This window comes from Varroa jacobsoni, unplaced genomic scaffold (assembly GCF_002532875.2).
Source record: "Varroa jacobsoni isolate VJ856 unplaced genomic scaffold, vjacob_1.0 scaffold_870, whole genome shotgun sequence".
Taxonomy (NCBI): domain Eukaryota; kingdom Metazoa; phylum Arthropoda; class Arachnida; order Mesostigmata; family Varroidae; genus Varroa; species Varroa jacobsoni.
Window position 1 is genome coordinate 180,280 of NW_019213772.1, and position 17,919 is coordinate 198,198.

Below are 17,919 nucleotides of genomic sequence, written 5' to 3' on the forward strand. Positions count from 1 at the left end.
AGGAAAAAAGAGTTAAATGTGCCAAAATGGTGTAATACTGTCTTAGTCTACACCCATTCGGATCATATACAGATTATATCATGATTATAGTATGATGAAAACAGTTAGGGCATCTTCTCTTATTTATCAGAAAATCTGGTAGTCAGTTTTCCCGGGTCAACAGGTTGACAGCGACAGTCTATGCACGCGGTTCATCAGTAGTGCTTATAGACTACATAGAACTTAGTTAATTTTGTTGGTGCAAACGGGAGCCGATTTTTGCCAGGCCAAATTGAGCCAATCCACCGAAATGAACGCAGAAGGAATATGAGGTCAGTGAAGATCGGCAATTTTCCAGAGCTTTCTAGCCGGACAAACCGCTGTCAATATTACAAACATTCTTGGTTACTCAAAGTTGACACTTCGCTGAAAGACGATTGAGTATACTGTTATTGAGGGGGCAGAATCAAACGAATGCTGTACTAACCCACTGTTTCATACCCAATTGAAGAATGAAAGACGTGCACTTTTAACGATTATACTTCTCCGATTTTTGCTTTGTAGGCTAAATTTGACATGGGTGTAGATATAACGGGTCGAATTGTATACAAAGACCACAAGTCCTACGCCATCAAGGTCAGTTTCAGAACAATAGAAATACAAACTATAACTTCATTAGCGTCGTTTATTTCTGACTTTACTCAGACACCGGTGAATTCAGAATTAAATGGAGTTAATTTGTTCCTGAGTTACAATTGCCTCTCCATTTACAACTCTAGGTCTCCGTTTAACCGCGACGCTAGATGGTTGGACAATATCGGTTTATGTTCCACGTGCTTATGGAGTTGTGCCATGCTGTTGACTAGCTGTCAATTTACTAGCTGTTAACAAAAGAAGATGTCAACGGCTAGATGCCTCATAAAATTATCAAAAACCGCTAAGCTGTAACTGTCGACTGTAGACCAAGACGTTCGTTATAAATTAGCCGTCACGAACCACCTGACTTCTAAACGAGTACCTCAATTCGTTGTGACAAAAACCTTACCGGCTCGTTAGACTGGCAAGGCCAAGTTGACACCTTTGATATCTATGGACTCTGGGGCAGCTGATGCAGTTAAGGGTAAATCCTGCAGTTCGACATTTTCTGCTCTTTATGTTTTCGATCTAGGAAGATTGAAAGCAATGTTGCACATTGAAGCTACGTTAGCTGCTGAAAACGTAAGAAGGACTAGGTAGAGGTTGCGTGGCTATTCACGTAGCGCTGCTAACTCTAAAGCCTACATTTACCTACCTCATTCACGTGCAACAGCAATTTATCGCATAATATGAACCTTATCGGAGCTTACAGCAGGAAAGGGACAGTGGAAGACAATCGGCCTCAGCTTTATTTCGAGTCACGTATTTTATTAACTCTCCAGAGGCAAATTTGCCCATATTTTACGAAAGCTGGATCGCTCAATTCTTTATTGCAGCCAACTAGCGCGTGTTACATCAACGATTGATTTTATGCAGCTAAATGGATAAACGTTTACCGGAAATCTACAAAACTTGAGAAATGTTAACGCTATTCTGCAGCTGACTATTCTGCAACTCCGTAGCCCTAGTTCATTTTTCATCATATATTTGACTGTTGGCTTGTTGAACTTACTACTCTAGCAAACGTAGCGACGTATTCCCGCGTAATGGGCAGTTAGTAGTTTTCTTTGAAGTTGAAGTGTCTTCTGCAGTATCAATCGTTGTGCTAATAACTTCCCGAAAGATTAAAATTCAAGCTAAACTCGTCTGCACTTAGGTAAATCGAAAATAGACCCTGTAAAGAAACGAATTTTGTCAAAGATCAAGCGCCTGCTACTCCGCATTTGGTTACAGCGGTGGACTTGCTAAGAATCCTTAATTGTTGACCCCTCTTTGTGTCCTTAAACGTTATTCATATAAAATATTGAGTTTGAGATAAAATTTAATTCAAAGATTGATCAATCATATTGGTCTTATCCAAAGAACCTGTCTCTTTTTGCGTACCAAAAGAATTTACTCCTTTCGAGATATTACATATAAACAAACTATTGGAAACTATCAGCGTTGAATCGTATCGATCTTACTAACTAAATTGTTGCCGAAACATCGTATCAGGATCATATCCTAATAGAAGCTACCGTTTACGTGCACACGTTACATAGCAATATATTGCGCAGAAATGTTTAGCAAACAATGTTTGAGGCAAAAGGTCGAAATATAAAAGATTCTGACTGTTATATGTTATTGCCATCGTAGCGGATAGTAAATTATTCGTTGAACGGCCACCGGTGAGACTGACTCAGAAACTATGGATTCTGCATGTTCCATTTTTCGTTCTTTTTTTATTATAGAGTGTTCATTGCATGGCGCATCTCATTTTCCTCATATGTAAAAAACAAAAGGATACTTAAGTTGGCTACGCCGCTAAGGCCATCGTCATACCTAAACAATCTGGGTCAAACAACCGACCATCAGCCATTTACAGTTATCGCTGAAGTATACAACCCCGCTACATAACGGATGGGTGAGCAGCTTTTCTTTCTTTTTGTCAGAGGATGATACTGCGTGAGGTCTCGAGTCTCTATGAAGTCCTATGCTTTCGTTCATTTTTAGGGTCCCTATATGCGCGCGCGTCGTTCCCATTTTATCACGAATATTCCCATTATCCACCAGTCTCTTTGCTTCCACCTTTTTCGCCCGAACTACCGTCCTAAGCTATTGGTCTTTAGGCCATGTTGTTACTGCGTCCCTGCTGCTGTTGTTCGCCACTAATGGCCCTTATAGTCGCTTCAGGATGACCTATCTAACCCGGGTGATTGTCCCCCAGTTGTCCAGTTACTTCAGCCGGCTCCATCTTTTACTTTCTCGCCAGTTAACATATGTACCTCATACCATCCTTTCCCCACAGCGTGTATTTCGGTAGCCGCCCTAGCTTCACAAGTCTCTATTCCCCACTGCCGCATTGCACTTTCTTCAGCTTTACCTTCCTTTATTCCATCGCGATGCAGTTAAAGTAGCTATGGCAAGGTACATATGTGAACTGTATGCCGGAATACCGAGTCGTTTTCTCTACGACCCTATGACGGCATAAGCAAGAGCGAACACTCACCACCATGCAAAACTATGCCGTCCATCGGGGGTTTGGTAGGGACGGAGCTCCGACACCAAGCTGCCATTCGCCTTCGGCCTGGTCATCAGCCCTCATTCTGCTGCCCTGCGATAGGGGCCATCCCTTGCTCAGCATCAGTATGCAGCACACACCAACACCATTACCAGTTTCAACGCGGGCTTTGGTGGGCCCCTCCACATGGCAGTGCTCCACTACGCATCCGGACTAGCCCCTGAACGTCTCCCGCACTCAACGGACTAATCAGGACTTTCAGGCGGTGCTTTTTACTTGGCTACCAACTAGACCTTTCCCCTAAAATAGCCTGCCACGCATTCCGCTTGTGCCGCCATCGGCGCTCCAACACTCTGTTGCTCGCTTCGGAACTGCCGTGCTGACCATTCCACAAAGTCCCTTTGTCTAGTGAAAGTCTCGTTAGCCGGTTTTCGTTCGAGTGTTCATTCGTGTGCATGAGAGTGCGTATATTTGTGCAAGGTTTCTTAGCTTAACCCCCTTTAGCACCAACTATTTTGTTCATATCGCGCTCATTTCCATGTAGGGCTCTTACGGTTACCCCCTACACCGACAGACCAGCCAGGCATTTCCGACGATCCGAGGCTCGTTTGCTCTGCTATCAGGCTTACATTCTTACTGCGAGCCATACAGCATTTCAATTCAGTTTAACCCAGCGTGAAGCATCCCAGCTCCACCTCCTCTGGAGACAATGCAACGGAATGGTAATAGCAGTGGCCGTAATCGTATCAATTGTCTGTAGAATGAGTTTTGCTTCAATTCGCCAAGGTGCCACGGTCAATATGCGTACGTTAACACCCGTCGCGGAGAAGCTCACGTCAAGGTGAAGAAGGGAAAACAGCCGCATCTGCAGGCTTACAGATGCTTCAATTCCCCGGCATGTACCCTCTACTCACTCACTTCGCCGCGAGTTTCAGTTGCCTCTGTCCGTTAGGTGCTCGGCTACCGCGCTGGACGAAAAGAACTGCCTAGTGCTCATGACAGTATCAGAACGCTCCGACAACGTGTCAGCGTGAGGTACGGTGAGGAAGCACGCAAACATTACGTGTATGCCCTCCCTATCCATAGCTGCTGCGAGTCGTAGCGTAGACCAGCAAACGAGGGTGAAAAAACGGAAAAAAAAGGCTTAGAGGTCTAAACCATATACGGGAATCTGCTGACAGGCAGTACTTTAAAGAACTATAATATACAAAGTTCTTTCTTTTTCTCTCGATGTCTGTCCTCTCGCGTTCCTATTGTGTGATAGAGCTGTCCTCTCGTCAGGCAGACGTGCCCGGAGTCTAGGGTGATGAGGAGGACGACAGCAGGATCAGTCGACTAAATTGATTTATCTGAATTAGCTCATTCAGAGCCGACCGGCCTTGGGCGTTCCGGCTTCGGTAACTTGATCATCGATCCTTGCAATCAATTTTCACACTGTTGGTGTTGCATCAGCCAGCTAGAATCTTCTCTACTATGGCAGTCTAACCAAGCTGGTTCGCTCTAGTCGGATTAGGGCCGGGTTAATTTAAGCGCCTGGTTTAAATTGACGTGAGCTTTTGCTTCTGTCTAAATCTTCTATCTGCCACCGAATACTTTCGTTCCAAATTTATGGTGAACTTGTGTAGCTAGCGCGTACGCCTCCGCCATTTAGTCACGAACTGCTAAGCGGCGATGACCACGGTAATGGATCTAACCGGGCCAGACGTATCACTGAATTGACTGGTGGCAGGGTTTCGGGTCGACATTAGCTGTGGGTGTTCAGGGCAGGCTCGTTTCGGAAGGCTCAATTTTGTGGCATTGAGAATATGAAACTTTGTACAAGTTTATGTATTATCCTACCCTAATTACGACTGTATTATATATCGGTCCTACACGCACATTCCGCCAGAGACACACAGACAGACAAACAAGCCAAGAATAAGTTAAATTCTAAAAAGTTTAGCTAGCGGGTAAAGGCGAGGCGCAAGCTGGTGCCCCAGCCAGCGCTCATGAAATTGACGGAACCGCTAATCTCTTTGAGTCCCTGAAGCCCGCAGGCGGAAATCCTTGAAGGTGTCGCTTATGAGAGAGCAAAGAGGAAAAAATTGGTTTTCCGTACCTTTAGTCATGGTGGTTTCAGACCGGTTTTTTCACCACCACAAACTCGAGTGTTAATGCTTGTCTATAAATCTCTAGAGAACAATTCCGCTGTCGCATAGACATCTTAGCTGATTGGAAACTTAGATTGACTTTGAAATTCTAATTTAGCTTAATCTATTTGGGATTTCTGCTAACGCAAAGCGTTTTCAATTATGGTTTACATATCCGGATGGCATAAGGACGTATGAACCTATAGTACCTGTTGTTTTTTTTTTTATCTAATTTCACATAACAGTTCAAAATGTTGTTTAAGTTTATGGACATTTGAATAGGCAGGTAGCATTTAGATAACTAAGAAGAGAAGCATGTTTTGATATAGGATCCATCGCGTACAGTACCTTCTGGGTTGGTATATCCACTGGGTAACTTACAATGGTGCTAGAGCTACTCAGTACTCCCCTCCGATCCGTATCTGTTAACTAGGCTTAGCCCTGTCAAACTGCTTTTCTTAGCTTAACGACGGCGTGAACTAAGCAAAAACAACGACACTGATAATCGCCTCCTTTTTCACTCAGTTTGTAAAAAATTATTATTGTCTTATTATAATCATTAAATATTCCAACAATCAGTCTATTTACATTCTTAGATAACACGACCCGTCTATAAATAACTATTCGAAAGATATTTAACTTGCGCAAGCAAATAAAAAAATATCAATCAGTTTATCGGATGCTAACTTATCGTAATGGGTAAACGGCGAGGACGCGCGTTCATCCTAAACTTACCAACCTAATTCAATGGGGTACGCTAGTGATTGTGGTTCAAAAGGTAGAATTTTCATGCGTGTGCCGTATACCTATGTAGCTAACTGTAACTAAATAAGATGGTGGAAAAACATTGACACCATTTGCTAACGATTCGTTTTGTACCCGCATTTGCCCTTTGTGCGCAGCAGCTCCCTCGCTATGCGGGGGCCCCTATTCCAATCACCACAGCATATGAAAGCGACTGCGACATCTCCACATAGCCTCTTACACTAACTTAGAGCTTTCAGGCAACCCTGTCACTAAAATCGTTATTGGCAGGCACCTAGCGTATACACGGCCGCGTTCCCCATTCAAACCCTTCATTTCACGGTGAAGGCTTGGCTGTGACAGAAGCGGCGACACCAGTGGCTTCTTTCGTATAACGTCAGATGCCATCGCCGAAGCTTGTTGGTTAGTTGATTCATTCGTTCGTCATTCATCGTGAGCAACTTCTAGCAGATACCTAGCAAAAGTTGCAGTTACTGTTAGCAGGCATACAGAAGTGTACATATCCGAATCAGCGAATTCGCCCAGCCCGATCAACCGGTGACAACTGCCACCTCATCAATATTTGCCCCACTGTGTTTAACTGTTCAATAGGGCAAAGTGTACTAGGAGTCTTTGTCACGCGGCTGTGTGTGTGCGCCATTGCAGCGGGTGTGTACCGCCATAAGTTCTTCGATTGTCAGCGTTGTAACAATTTTTAACCGGATGGAGTTAGCACAAGTGGGTGGCACTATTCAGTTTTCAACCTAACATGCAAAGCCATCCTGTTAGCGTTCAAGTACTTGCTCTAAGCCATCACATGATACGAAATAGGGATATTTAAATACTGGTAGGGAGCAAACCATATATCCGCGTGCTGTTACTGCGTCTGCTGTTTGTGATTGACTTGTGGTTGAAGAACCGCTGTGCGTGTATGAACATCCTCTTAAGACAGCACCTCTGCAACGCTCTAGTGGCGATACTCAAACGCTGAACGCTCAAATGCAGAACTTTCGGCAATGTTTAATTACCCGCGAAGTGTCACATCTTGCCATGGCCGCGTCTGGACACGCTAGTGTGTGCTCATTAGCTCAGTTCCTTATTGCTACCCGTTCGTATCTCTTCCCCAAAGTTAAACCAGTTCAATCCAAACAACGCGTAACGATCCACACCAGTCGCAGACACCGTCAAGCGTTGAGACGCGTTGGTCTCTTGAGAAAACGTTTAGCAACTGCTAACATCAGAGAGGTACATCGTGCTAGTTCACCGCATACAAAACATCTTCACAGCTAGGTTGTTGAGTGAGTGTACAGAGTTAAGCGTGATGCATAAAACGTTTACGGACACCCTGGAAGGGTGCAAGCTCAGAAAGCTTTGTGCCCGCTGTAACTAGATTCGTATATTAGCACCACAGTGTTACGCTTGCCGTACGTGACTGCCGCCGCCGCCGCCGCTCTCCTGGAGGAGAGCATCTCATTAGTTTAAGCCGTCCTTAGCTGCCATACTCTGCCTTGCAGATGGCAGTCGTGCTGCCAATAGTAGCCGGCTAAAAACTACGTGTGCAGTAATAGAAATGCTCACGCAGGAACGGAACAAGCTGACTGGCGCAGATTGGTCGACTCCTATTTTCCGTTAGCGCGCTTATTTACACCGCGACCGACTGGGACCGCAGCGCACTGACCAACAGCGAGCATTGACCCCAATGGTAGTCACATGTGCTTACCGCCTGCTACCGCAGGTTTTAATTTGCAAGATTTATCACCTCCAAAGTACCGCTTATCCTCGTCGAATCCCCGATCGATTATGGCTTTCCCGCTAGAAGCCCTCTCCATGAGCCACCCGCCCTTCCAGCATTGTTTCCCAGAGTGGGTTTCATCGCAGAGTACCTGGACAGCTGCTTTTCTTGAGTTAATAGCGCAATAGTAGCGAATCAAACGCCGAAACGTGGATCCCACAGGCAACGGCTACGGCTACAGATAATGTCGTCCTTGATGCTAAATTTGTAAGACGGCCTGACTGACCCTCTCGTTCTTTCGTCCGTAAAGGTAGCAGTTGCACTACTACAGAGCACTGAGGCAGGTCCATGTGGGCAGTCCGAGGATATAACGCACTCCTAACACCCTTTGTCCATCGACGTACGACCCACCTCAAACCCTCTGCAAGCGAGTATATTATCCCTACGACAACTAGAATTAGTTCGATTCATGGAGAAGCTACATGAGTGGCGGCACGAACTTAAGCTCTGAGATAGTTCTATACGGTTGGTTGGTACGGGATGGGATGGAGTGGGGTACCATTATTTTTCTGATATGTAAACTGCACTTTCCTGACACGATATAGCGTTCGTTAGAATCAAAACATTACGTTCTGTCGCTACTGCTCGATGCTGAAAGGAGTGAGTTAGAGCTGAAGAAGGCTGAAATGAAAGACCGTTTGCTTTACTGTTGATAGACAATCAGTGAATCTGTGACGCTGGTAAATATTGATGAAGTAAACATGCAAATCGAGGACTTTACTAAGCGAAATGAATGGCAACGTGTACTGGCGAGACTGGCCGGTGCCACTGCACCAGCCGGGCTCGGCTTCCGTAGCTGTTGCTGCTGCCGCTCCGGTTGTTGAAGCCGGGGGGATTACAAACATGGTGATGGCCCCGAGGTTGATTAATGAATAGCATGTTGATAACGTTCTTTCGAAGTAAAGAAGACTCCTGTAATGGAGAATACATATATATGAGTGGACATGTCCCTCTCTACAGCTCATGCAATCGTATATAATTTCATGCCGGTCCTACAATCGTCAAATCACACATGATGTATCTATATAGACAGGGATACATGCAAACTTCCTGTCCTGGTAATATGGTAACAGAGTAAGAGGAAGGGGAACAAACCTTAAAAGAGCATATCCCTTTAAGGCGCGAGCGGGACTAAGAAACGTGACATCATTTCTATTTAGGGAAAGCAGACGCTGCAACTCTTAGGGAAATTCTCCTTTGAACGTGCAGAACTCGGCCATCGCCTATCGGCTGCACTTCACATGTTAAGCCTGTTGACTCGCGTCGAGATAATATATATATAGTACATCCATCCTTCGATAATACGATTTTGTACCTATGACATATTGTATATCCCACTGTACCCATAGGGAAACATATCTGTTTATAAATTAATTTAATACTATCCGTAAAGCTGAAGGAAACTGGAGTTAAAAGAACTTGGAAATTAGACCTGATTCAGCTGTTCTGCATCGGCTCGAGCTATAAAAGCTGTAGCTTATTCCCAAAGGGGCGATCGCAACATGTCTTCTATTTTGTCAGCACTGTCGGTATCCGTACTGTGGTGTCGGTCCCTTTAGGCGAACATTGCGTCGTTGATACAGGTAGGCATCTTGGCTGATTGGGGATTCAGCCAACTTCTCTCTGCTGCTGATTGCCCGTTATGCTGCAAGTGCTTCCCTTAAAGTCCCCACTGCTAACGAAACCTCGGAAAAGACTTTCTCCATGTTGACGGTAGCTGAGGGCTTTTAGGCCAAATTGGAATTAGCAAAATTGCTTCCTCCATCAGCGTTAGACCTCGCAAACTGCCCTTTTAACAGTTGTCCTCTCAGCAAGCTTTCTTTACGTTGTCGTCTGGTGATCGCCGGACCAATTCCGCGTCTGAGGTACATGCTACAATAGGCTGACATTGGTGCCTGTACGTTATCTCCAAAAGTCCGATACACATTTGCCCCTACTCCATTTTTTCGGTCGGTTGGCGTGGACTGAAAAGCTCCCACCGTATAATACATGCGCAGCTGTATCTAGAGGCAAACGGTTTTAATTAATATATATTTTTTTAGAATAGATTATGCCCTCGTGAGGAGGCATGACGCACAGAGTGTCATAAATGATTGTCTCCTCCATAAAAGTTTCCGGCACGTGGACTGGGTGCTCCTGTTACCCAGGCACTCTTTTATCAAACTGCTGAGTACCGACCTGTATTTCATGTTCGACTCCACATAGGTGGGACGTGGCACCGCACCTATTATAATTACAGATTGGCCAGTTACGGTCGGTCTAAACAACGCACTACCGCAACAAAGACAGCGGTGGCTATCCGCTACACTTAAGGGATGACATGTATCGGGCAATTTTTCCAGTGCAGTTCCAGATAAATTATCTAGTTTTTTCGGCTCCAAATGGAGGGGACGGATGAAAGGTATCGTAGGAACGAATAGCAAAATGGCGTGGCGTGGCGTGGACGAGGTTATTCGGTCCGGTGTTGCTGCGAGGTCGAGTAGCGAACTTCGCAAGTAAACTTCATACCAGTAGAATATTATGAAAGCTGCAAGTTCCCAGCAGGAAAATATGACTAAACGATCTCGACACGAACTTATACGGGTTATCAGCTAACGAGCAAAAACTTTCTCACTTGCGGCTACAAAACTGTGATAAGTAGGACCGAATGAAACAATTGTCAGGACTGTCTAGGCTCAAGCCATTGTATACAATCATATGCTTAGATCACATAGTCGGGTTGTACTGTACTGATCTCTATTTGAGCTTAATGGTTAATGTACATATGCAATAAATGGCTACGTGATACACAGTTGGTATGTTTCATTCCTATGTGGAAAACCTATCCCTATTACTGAAACTAGTACTAACGCGTTTACAAAGAATGCTTCCCAGATCATCAGATTTCCATCCTTTCCCATAGATCTTCCTCGTAGTTGACTCATCGGACTCAATCCCGAACGTAACCAGTTCACAGGTTTCTTCGTATGTCATTCAATAGTGACACGTCAATAGGCGTAAGATATCATGTACTTTTTTTTGTTAAATGCCATGTTACTTAGTCGCTTGTCCTTTACTTTGGCTTCGCGCAAGATCACTGCGGGACACCTTCCCTTTGAGCGCTTGCTCGCCTCATTATTGTCTGTAGTTGTAGCTGTTGCTTTCTTCTCCGCCGATACACTGTTCCTGTTGACGATATTGTTCCTGGTGTTGCTCGGGACATGTTTTGTGGCTTTCATGATATGGGGAAAAGGGAGTCGTTATGGGAAGAAGGACGTATGGCATCTAAGCAGACCTGGAAGCTTATCAATAGCCTCACTATACGGCGTGATTTCACCTTCAGACAAGCAAAGTAGAGTCCGACAGCGCACTTCTCTTTTACCCCACAGTAGCAGCAGCTCCTTACTTCCGGTAGTAAAGATTGCACATTTACAGAGTGTAGTGTCGTTGTTGTCCCGTTTTTTCACCCCGGAGTTGCTTGTCCTCTCCCTGATGATAAAGTTGATGCCTGTTTGGCGTCGTCTTGCGTAAAACGTTTAATCACAAGAGGATCGATGGGCTGTGGGATTGCTTTTACGTGCTGCTTAGCCTTACCTAGCAGTGATTCGCTAAAACTTATCGAAGGTCGCCTTCGCTATGATCGAAGGCCTGTGTTCCGCTGCGATAGGTGAACTAGAGTTTTTTATTTTGCTTTGTCGGCGTAACGACTGCGTCGGGCATCAACATATGTTGCTATGAGGAATGTTTTTGATACGATTCAAAAACGCCTTATAATATAAACACTATCGATGACAACGTAGCTAAGACTAAGACAGTTCGTTGTACATACATTGGCGGCTGAAGATTTGGCCTGCTTGGAGTAATACCTGTAACAGTAAAATCCGCTCAAGGAAACAGGTCTAATGTGCGAGCGCCGCCGTTCAGCAGCCGGCCATTTATGATGTGAGGTTTATTTATTTACTCGTACTACAACTCAAACACGAATGTGCAAAAAGTTCTTTGGCGTATCAGTACTGCAAACGTCTTTTACGTAGAACGTTTTTTTCTATGCTATGTATAAATAATTTCTAAGCATAATCTACAATGAGGAGTCATTATATTAATTAGCCTTTTTTACTATCTGTCACGTTTCAGCTTGCCAGTGCAATGGTCATTCACGTGTGTGTCGATTTAATATGGAATTGTACAAGTTATCTGGTTTCCGTAGTGGAGGCGTCTGCGTAAAATGCCGCCATAACACAGCCGGAAGACACTGCCACACTTGTCGAGAGGGTTTCTATCGAAACCCCGCTCTACCATCCACTCAGAAAAAAACATGCAAAGGTTTGTGGGACGATTTGGCTACTTAAGTTACTACCATTTCGTTAAGTAAACGTATTCAAGTGAAGTTCAAAGAAAAAAAGAATTGAAATCTACGAATTCTAAAAAGTTCGTCAACTTTCTATTTTCTCTTGCAGCATGCGAATGCCATCCCGTTGGTTCGCTGGGACGCATCTGTAACATGACATCGGGCCAATGCCCATGCAAGGATGGCGTGACCGGTCTTACCTGTAACCGCTGTCAAAAGGGCTATCAACAATCGAGATCGCCAATTGCGCCGTGTATTCGTAAGTAGATAACAATGATCGAGTTCCAAAAAGCACGCACGTGCAAAATGCGCATACTTATTATACATGCATATATATGAGGGTACAAATAAATTGGGGCGAAACTGGCATCGCTTTTCTACGAGCTGCATCTGCGTAGCGAAAAACAGAGGCCAACACACAGACTCTAGTCAAGCGGAGATTCCTAGATCAGCTGAGGTCCTACTTAAGCAGCGGGTTTAGATCGAAATTTTCAAGAACTCAAGCGTCCGATAAAGCTACCAAATGCAGAACGCCTAAAAAAATCTAACCGTTACGGTTTCTTTGGCTGATCCGATTCGTGATACCTGCTTTCCTTAAAAAAGAATCTACTGCAAATTTTCTTTATCAAAGCTTACGATAATTACAAATCCGTTTTTGCGCGACTTCAATGAATTTTGAAAAAACTGGGTTTCCACTTATACCTAACGAAGCAGCTGGACACATTCCTGTTGGAACAGATCGCCGCCCAGTACATGCTTATGTTGTTATGCTCATCCCGGAAGCTCTGAAGTAACGTACTCGTTCTAAAAATTCGCAATCTTTAAGTACATATACTGGTAATGATGGTCGAAACCTTTAAATTCACTATTGGGGTATATACTTTTATTCTACCGTGGCCTCATCGGTAAACACTGAAGCCGGTGAAGACCTGCGGACTACTGTTGTCTAAAAAATGAATTTCAAAATGTCTAAATGAAAATAACATGGATTATTTTTCGTGGTTCACTTCTTGATTGTGCAAAATGTTTATTTGATTTCCTGTTAATTCCCTACAGGCATCCACGATCCAAATGAGCTACCAATAGTCAGCGCCCATCGACCAGGTTAGAAGACTAATAACCTAATAATATATAAAGATAATAATCGTAACAAGCTTAATCAAGTATATTTTTTATATAATATCTCTTTTTGCTTGTCAGCTGAGGTTCAGTTGTCAAAATACTGTTCGCTTACATTTCTTATACAACTAGCTTTAGTATACAACTATTGCATTGCAGAAATGCTAGATAGGAAAATATCCAACACAAATAAGTGGATATGTCTGTGTAGGCTCTAAATTGCGCTCGTGTCAGCAATATGACGCTTCTCTATTGGCGGTTATATAGCAATGAGCATAGGGTTTAACTATGTATCTTAGACTAAATATACGATCTAGGACATTGAGACAGATACGCGCTGCTATCTCCCATAACTTTTTTAGCTTCGAGCATGCAGGTGTATAGATTTACGTACAAAAGACGACTACACACGTCGTACGCAAGCACTAAACGAACGCGTAACCGGTACATTTGTCTGATGTAGAAGGCCGCTTTAAATGTTCGTATCCGAAAATACTCTTCGACACCCAGAAAACTAATAGCAATAATACAAAACCAATAGTAACAATTACGGCCGACCCAATCTAGCCGGTGTATCTATTAAGGTAAGCGATTCTATTCTGGTCATCTGTCAAGCAGAAATGGTAAGCGGCGTGACCGTGTCGATATCATGGTGTTCGCCATGTTGGCAATAGAATTAGCTAGCGGATGCACAGCAGCTGTAGAGATGTCTTACAGATGACACGAGCAGTCGAGCAGTCCCCCTTGTACCTCACTTCAGCCTTTAATGGTATGTGGTACGTTTAACGGTGTCTTCGCCATTTGAATGGCAATGATTGTTGTTGTTGTTGTTGTTCTTCGTTATGGTCGTCTATACAATCTGAAACTGGGCATCGAACAAGAATAGGGACTCGGTGTACGATTAGGACGTAAAACGAATTTTATCTACCTCAATTTGTTCACTGCAGGTCATCTGCGTACCTATGAGGCGTATACCTGTAATACTTTCTATGCTATGCATTGTATTGATTAATGACCTTCTACCATTCTTTCGGCAGCACCGTAGTTCCATCATTGTAGAACTTCTGTGATTTCTCAGCGGAAAAGTGTGACAAATGATTTTTGACCTGCTCCATTAAAGTTAAGTGGACATTATTGAAGAAGTTCGGCAGAGACCGAATTGAAAGTGCCAGATCCGGGAGATGCACTAAAATTTTCTGGTATAAGTTTTCTTAATATTTTTAAATGCTGGCTAAAATTTTCAATGCACTGAAAAATAGCACTGGGTGTTCCGAAATGTTTTTCCGCATGTGATCCATTATTTATCAACTGTGATCAATTGCTTCAGAAGCGGCTTGACCTAACTGCGTTTCTGTAAAGTTCCACAGAACAACGGAAACCCGACTAAGTTATTTTCTCTAAATTTATATGGCACCTGCACTTTTAGGCTTTTTTTTTTTTTTTTTTACACACTCAGCTTCCTCTAAACGGTTTGAAGCTATTTGGTGGTGGATGTTCGAACCCTTGGCGATATCGTGGCTGCTCATGTAGTGTTCTTGTTAAGCTCTCGCAACGATTTTATCCACTTTTGTAAATAGCCGACCGTGAGAAGCATCTTTCATATTGAACTTTGCAGAAGAAAACGGTACGAAGGCCATCTTTGGGCCGTGTCCTTCGATCACGCATCTTGACCATAAACAGCATGAATTTCTTATGGGCCTACACGTTACTATAAAGTACAGCGGTTCATTGCAAACCGCTATATCTCACATCCGAAAAAATAGCATTCTATTAAGTTTGGCACGACTCTTATTACCTGCAACATGTGACTTTAACGCCATCAAAACTTTCAATACCTTTTCGTCAAACTAGTATGTATAGATGCGCCTTTTAAAGCTTCAACGTTCGTTAGTGATACACTTTGTTTGAGTTTATCTCGTAACAACGATATATTGACACGTTTACGTCATTGTTCGTCCGCAGCTGCTGAAGAAAAGGATGGCACAAGCAGCGATACTGGAACGGACGATGAAGACTACGAGGATGACGAGGGCCGATATGACGAAGAGTGCGCAAACTGCCATCTGCGCACTACTGAACTGTCCTTCGGCAAGTTCTGTAAAAGAAACTTTGGTGAGATTCTCACACGCAACGTTACAATATTAGCTACCAGTTCCTGATACAGTTGAGCTGTGGTCATTCCGAACTTCGGGAACTGCGGCACAACCTCGTCTCCGAGCGTGTGTATATATGTAATACTTGTGAGTTAGATAACAGCACACGCTCAAATATAGTGTTCAGCACACGGCAGAGCACAGATCCAAGTTTACGACGCTATAACATTAATCGTAATTAACATTAAATTAATAACATTAAATAACATTAAACTTTTACAAACTATCATAAGTATTCATTGGCCTACGTTCATCGGTAATAGTCATATTGAATTTTGAACTTGAACAAGTGGCTGGATTTAAGGTTATTTGTTCGAAATGGGAACCGTTTAGAAGAATTTTACATTTTTCTGTTAAATTTTCTCATAGTTATCTTATGATCAGTTTTGTGTTTCCAGCAGGCGAGCCATCTCGAAAACGTTAACTTTGATTTGCTTTTCATTGTTAGTGATCCAAGCGACGTTGCTAAGCAGGGAAGAGTTCGGGGACTGGGTACGTTTTTCAATTGAAGTCAACGAGGTATTCAAAGCGGGAGCTTCAAAGGTACGACGCGCCACAGTGGACAGCCTCTGGGTCCCACGAGCAGATTTACGGTGTCGATGTCCTAATATTAAACTAAAGGCCACCTACATAATACTTGGTAAGTTAAACCTCGCAAAAATCTGTTAGGGACAAACACATCTTTTTGTACTAAGGCTAGAATTTCACTAGAGATTATAGCAGCAAAGTTTAAGCCCCTATAAGACTACTTGTCTATGTGCACATATATTGCAAAAAAAAAGATAAGAAGAGTACCTCTTAATGTTAGAATGGTGATAAAAGCATTGTTGATTATCTTATTTTAACACGCGTAATATGCCTGTCTCTGCCATACTGCGGAACAACAATTTCCATAGATATAGATCTACTGTATAGTGCTATACTACTTTGACACCTGCCAACGATACATGCTACATCGTCTATTCGAAGAGGAGAAGTTATAATGTAAGACTGTGGATGATGAACAAGACCAGAAAACATATAAGGTATAACTAACAGAATAATTAATTGATTTTGATGTACTATAAACATCTATAATTTCCATTGCCTTTGTTTACGTTGATTTTTCGTTTATGTTGCTGCAGGATCAAATCAAATGCACGGTGGTCGAATGAGCATGACCGGCGACCGCAATAGTTCAGTGCTTGACGCTAACGAAGAAAACGTCCGCAGGCTGCGACGTTATCAGGGCCGAGCACGAAGATGTCCCAAGGTGTAGAAAAAAAAACTGACGAGGTAGCAAAACGTGTACGAGGCAACACTGCCTAATTCGGTTTGATCGCTACCTGAGATCCACGTTACGAGGACGACTATGTCAATGATCTACAGCTATGACAGTACTCAATAGGACTGACAATATATATTGTACATTGTCTGACGAATAGTCATTGCGATATATAGCAGCTATCACCCTGTATATATATATATATATATATATATATATATATATATATATATGTATATATAACATATATTAGATATAGAAAAAGGATATATGTAAGGCAAATAAATAGGGGCCGACATTATGCATAACAAGCAGGCAGGCAGACGAGACGGAAAGAAAGAGAGGTAGCGTGAAATGAAGACTGACGACGAAATGAGACATGGTGCTAGCAAAAGTGGGCTATAAAAAGAGGAATCTTTCCAGTTGAAAAAGAAGATGAGTAAAACGATGATAAAGCGGTATAAAGAGAGGGAGTACACGCGAAGTATGTGACCTTCATGATGATTAGAAATAAACGAAAGATTATGAGAGAAATAATAAGGGAAAGTAGCGGTTTCTCCTCAATCATTATGTGTCGTAATGAGACTATAATTATACAAGTATATAGTAGAATAAGTAGATATTGCATTATGTTTAATTCTAATTTAAGATGGTTTGATATACTTCGTCAGTTATGTATGGAATATGTGCTTCAGGTGGTTCTACCAAGGCAGTGCACCCGCATTTACACTCTATCAATATATACATGGAGAAAAACAAAGCTTCGTTGCCAAATTTCATGCAGGATCAACTATGGTTCACTATACTCACGATGTATAGAGCACTAATGGGAAAATAGGCTTTTTGAAATAGCGAAAATAGACGTTGTACATACTGAATGGACTTCCCAGGCGCCGCGTGCTTATTTTTATGTAGATAATAATATTATTTAAATCCATTCCATATGGCGGAAGCATAACTGAAGTAAGCTAAGTAACTAATTGATCTCTTTTAAACGTAACTATTATCTATCAATGTAATGCTTAATAATAAAATAAAACTAATCCATACAAGTAGTAAATAAGGCGAGCACGAACAGTATCTCCTACAAGAAACTGGATGACACATAGACGTACCGATTTTAGCGTGTCTGCATTACACCCTATAGGCAACTTAAATGAATATATGCGTAGTAAAAGAAGGTGCTTCGCCTGCTGGCGGAAAAAACATCGAGGTTTCATTTTTAAGAAACGGCTCATTTCTTTTGATGACGGCTCTTCTCATTTGATGACCCCAC

The 17,919-nt window shown here is 42.9% G+C and overlaps 1 protein-coding gene across 1 annotated transcript in view; it reads left to right on the forward strand.

Moving 5' to 3' along the window:
- Nucleotides 1-17,532, forward strand: part of LOC111264536 (netrin-1) — a 41,847-nt gene extending 24,315 nt beyond the window's left edge. Inside the window, exons 2-7 of the mRNA XM_022840525.1 lie at nt 11,894-12,082; nt 12,217-12,366; nt 13,164-13,211; nt 15,189-15,338; nt 15,828-16,019; nt 16,504-17,532. Coding sequence (XP_022696260.1) covers nt 11,894-12,082; nt 12,217-12,366; nt 13,164-13,211; nt 15,189-15,338; nt 15,828-16,019; nt 16,504-16,637 — 863 coding nt within the window. The 3' untranslated portion in view covers nt 16,638-17,532. The remainder of the gene's footprint in view (nt 1-11,893; nt 12,083-12,216; nt 12,367-13,163; nt 13,212-15,188; nt 15,339-15,827; nt 16,020-16,503) is intronic.
- The last annotated feature ends 387 nt before the right edge of the window (nt 17,533-17,919 follow it).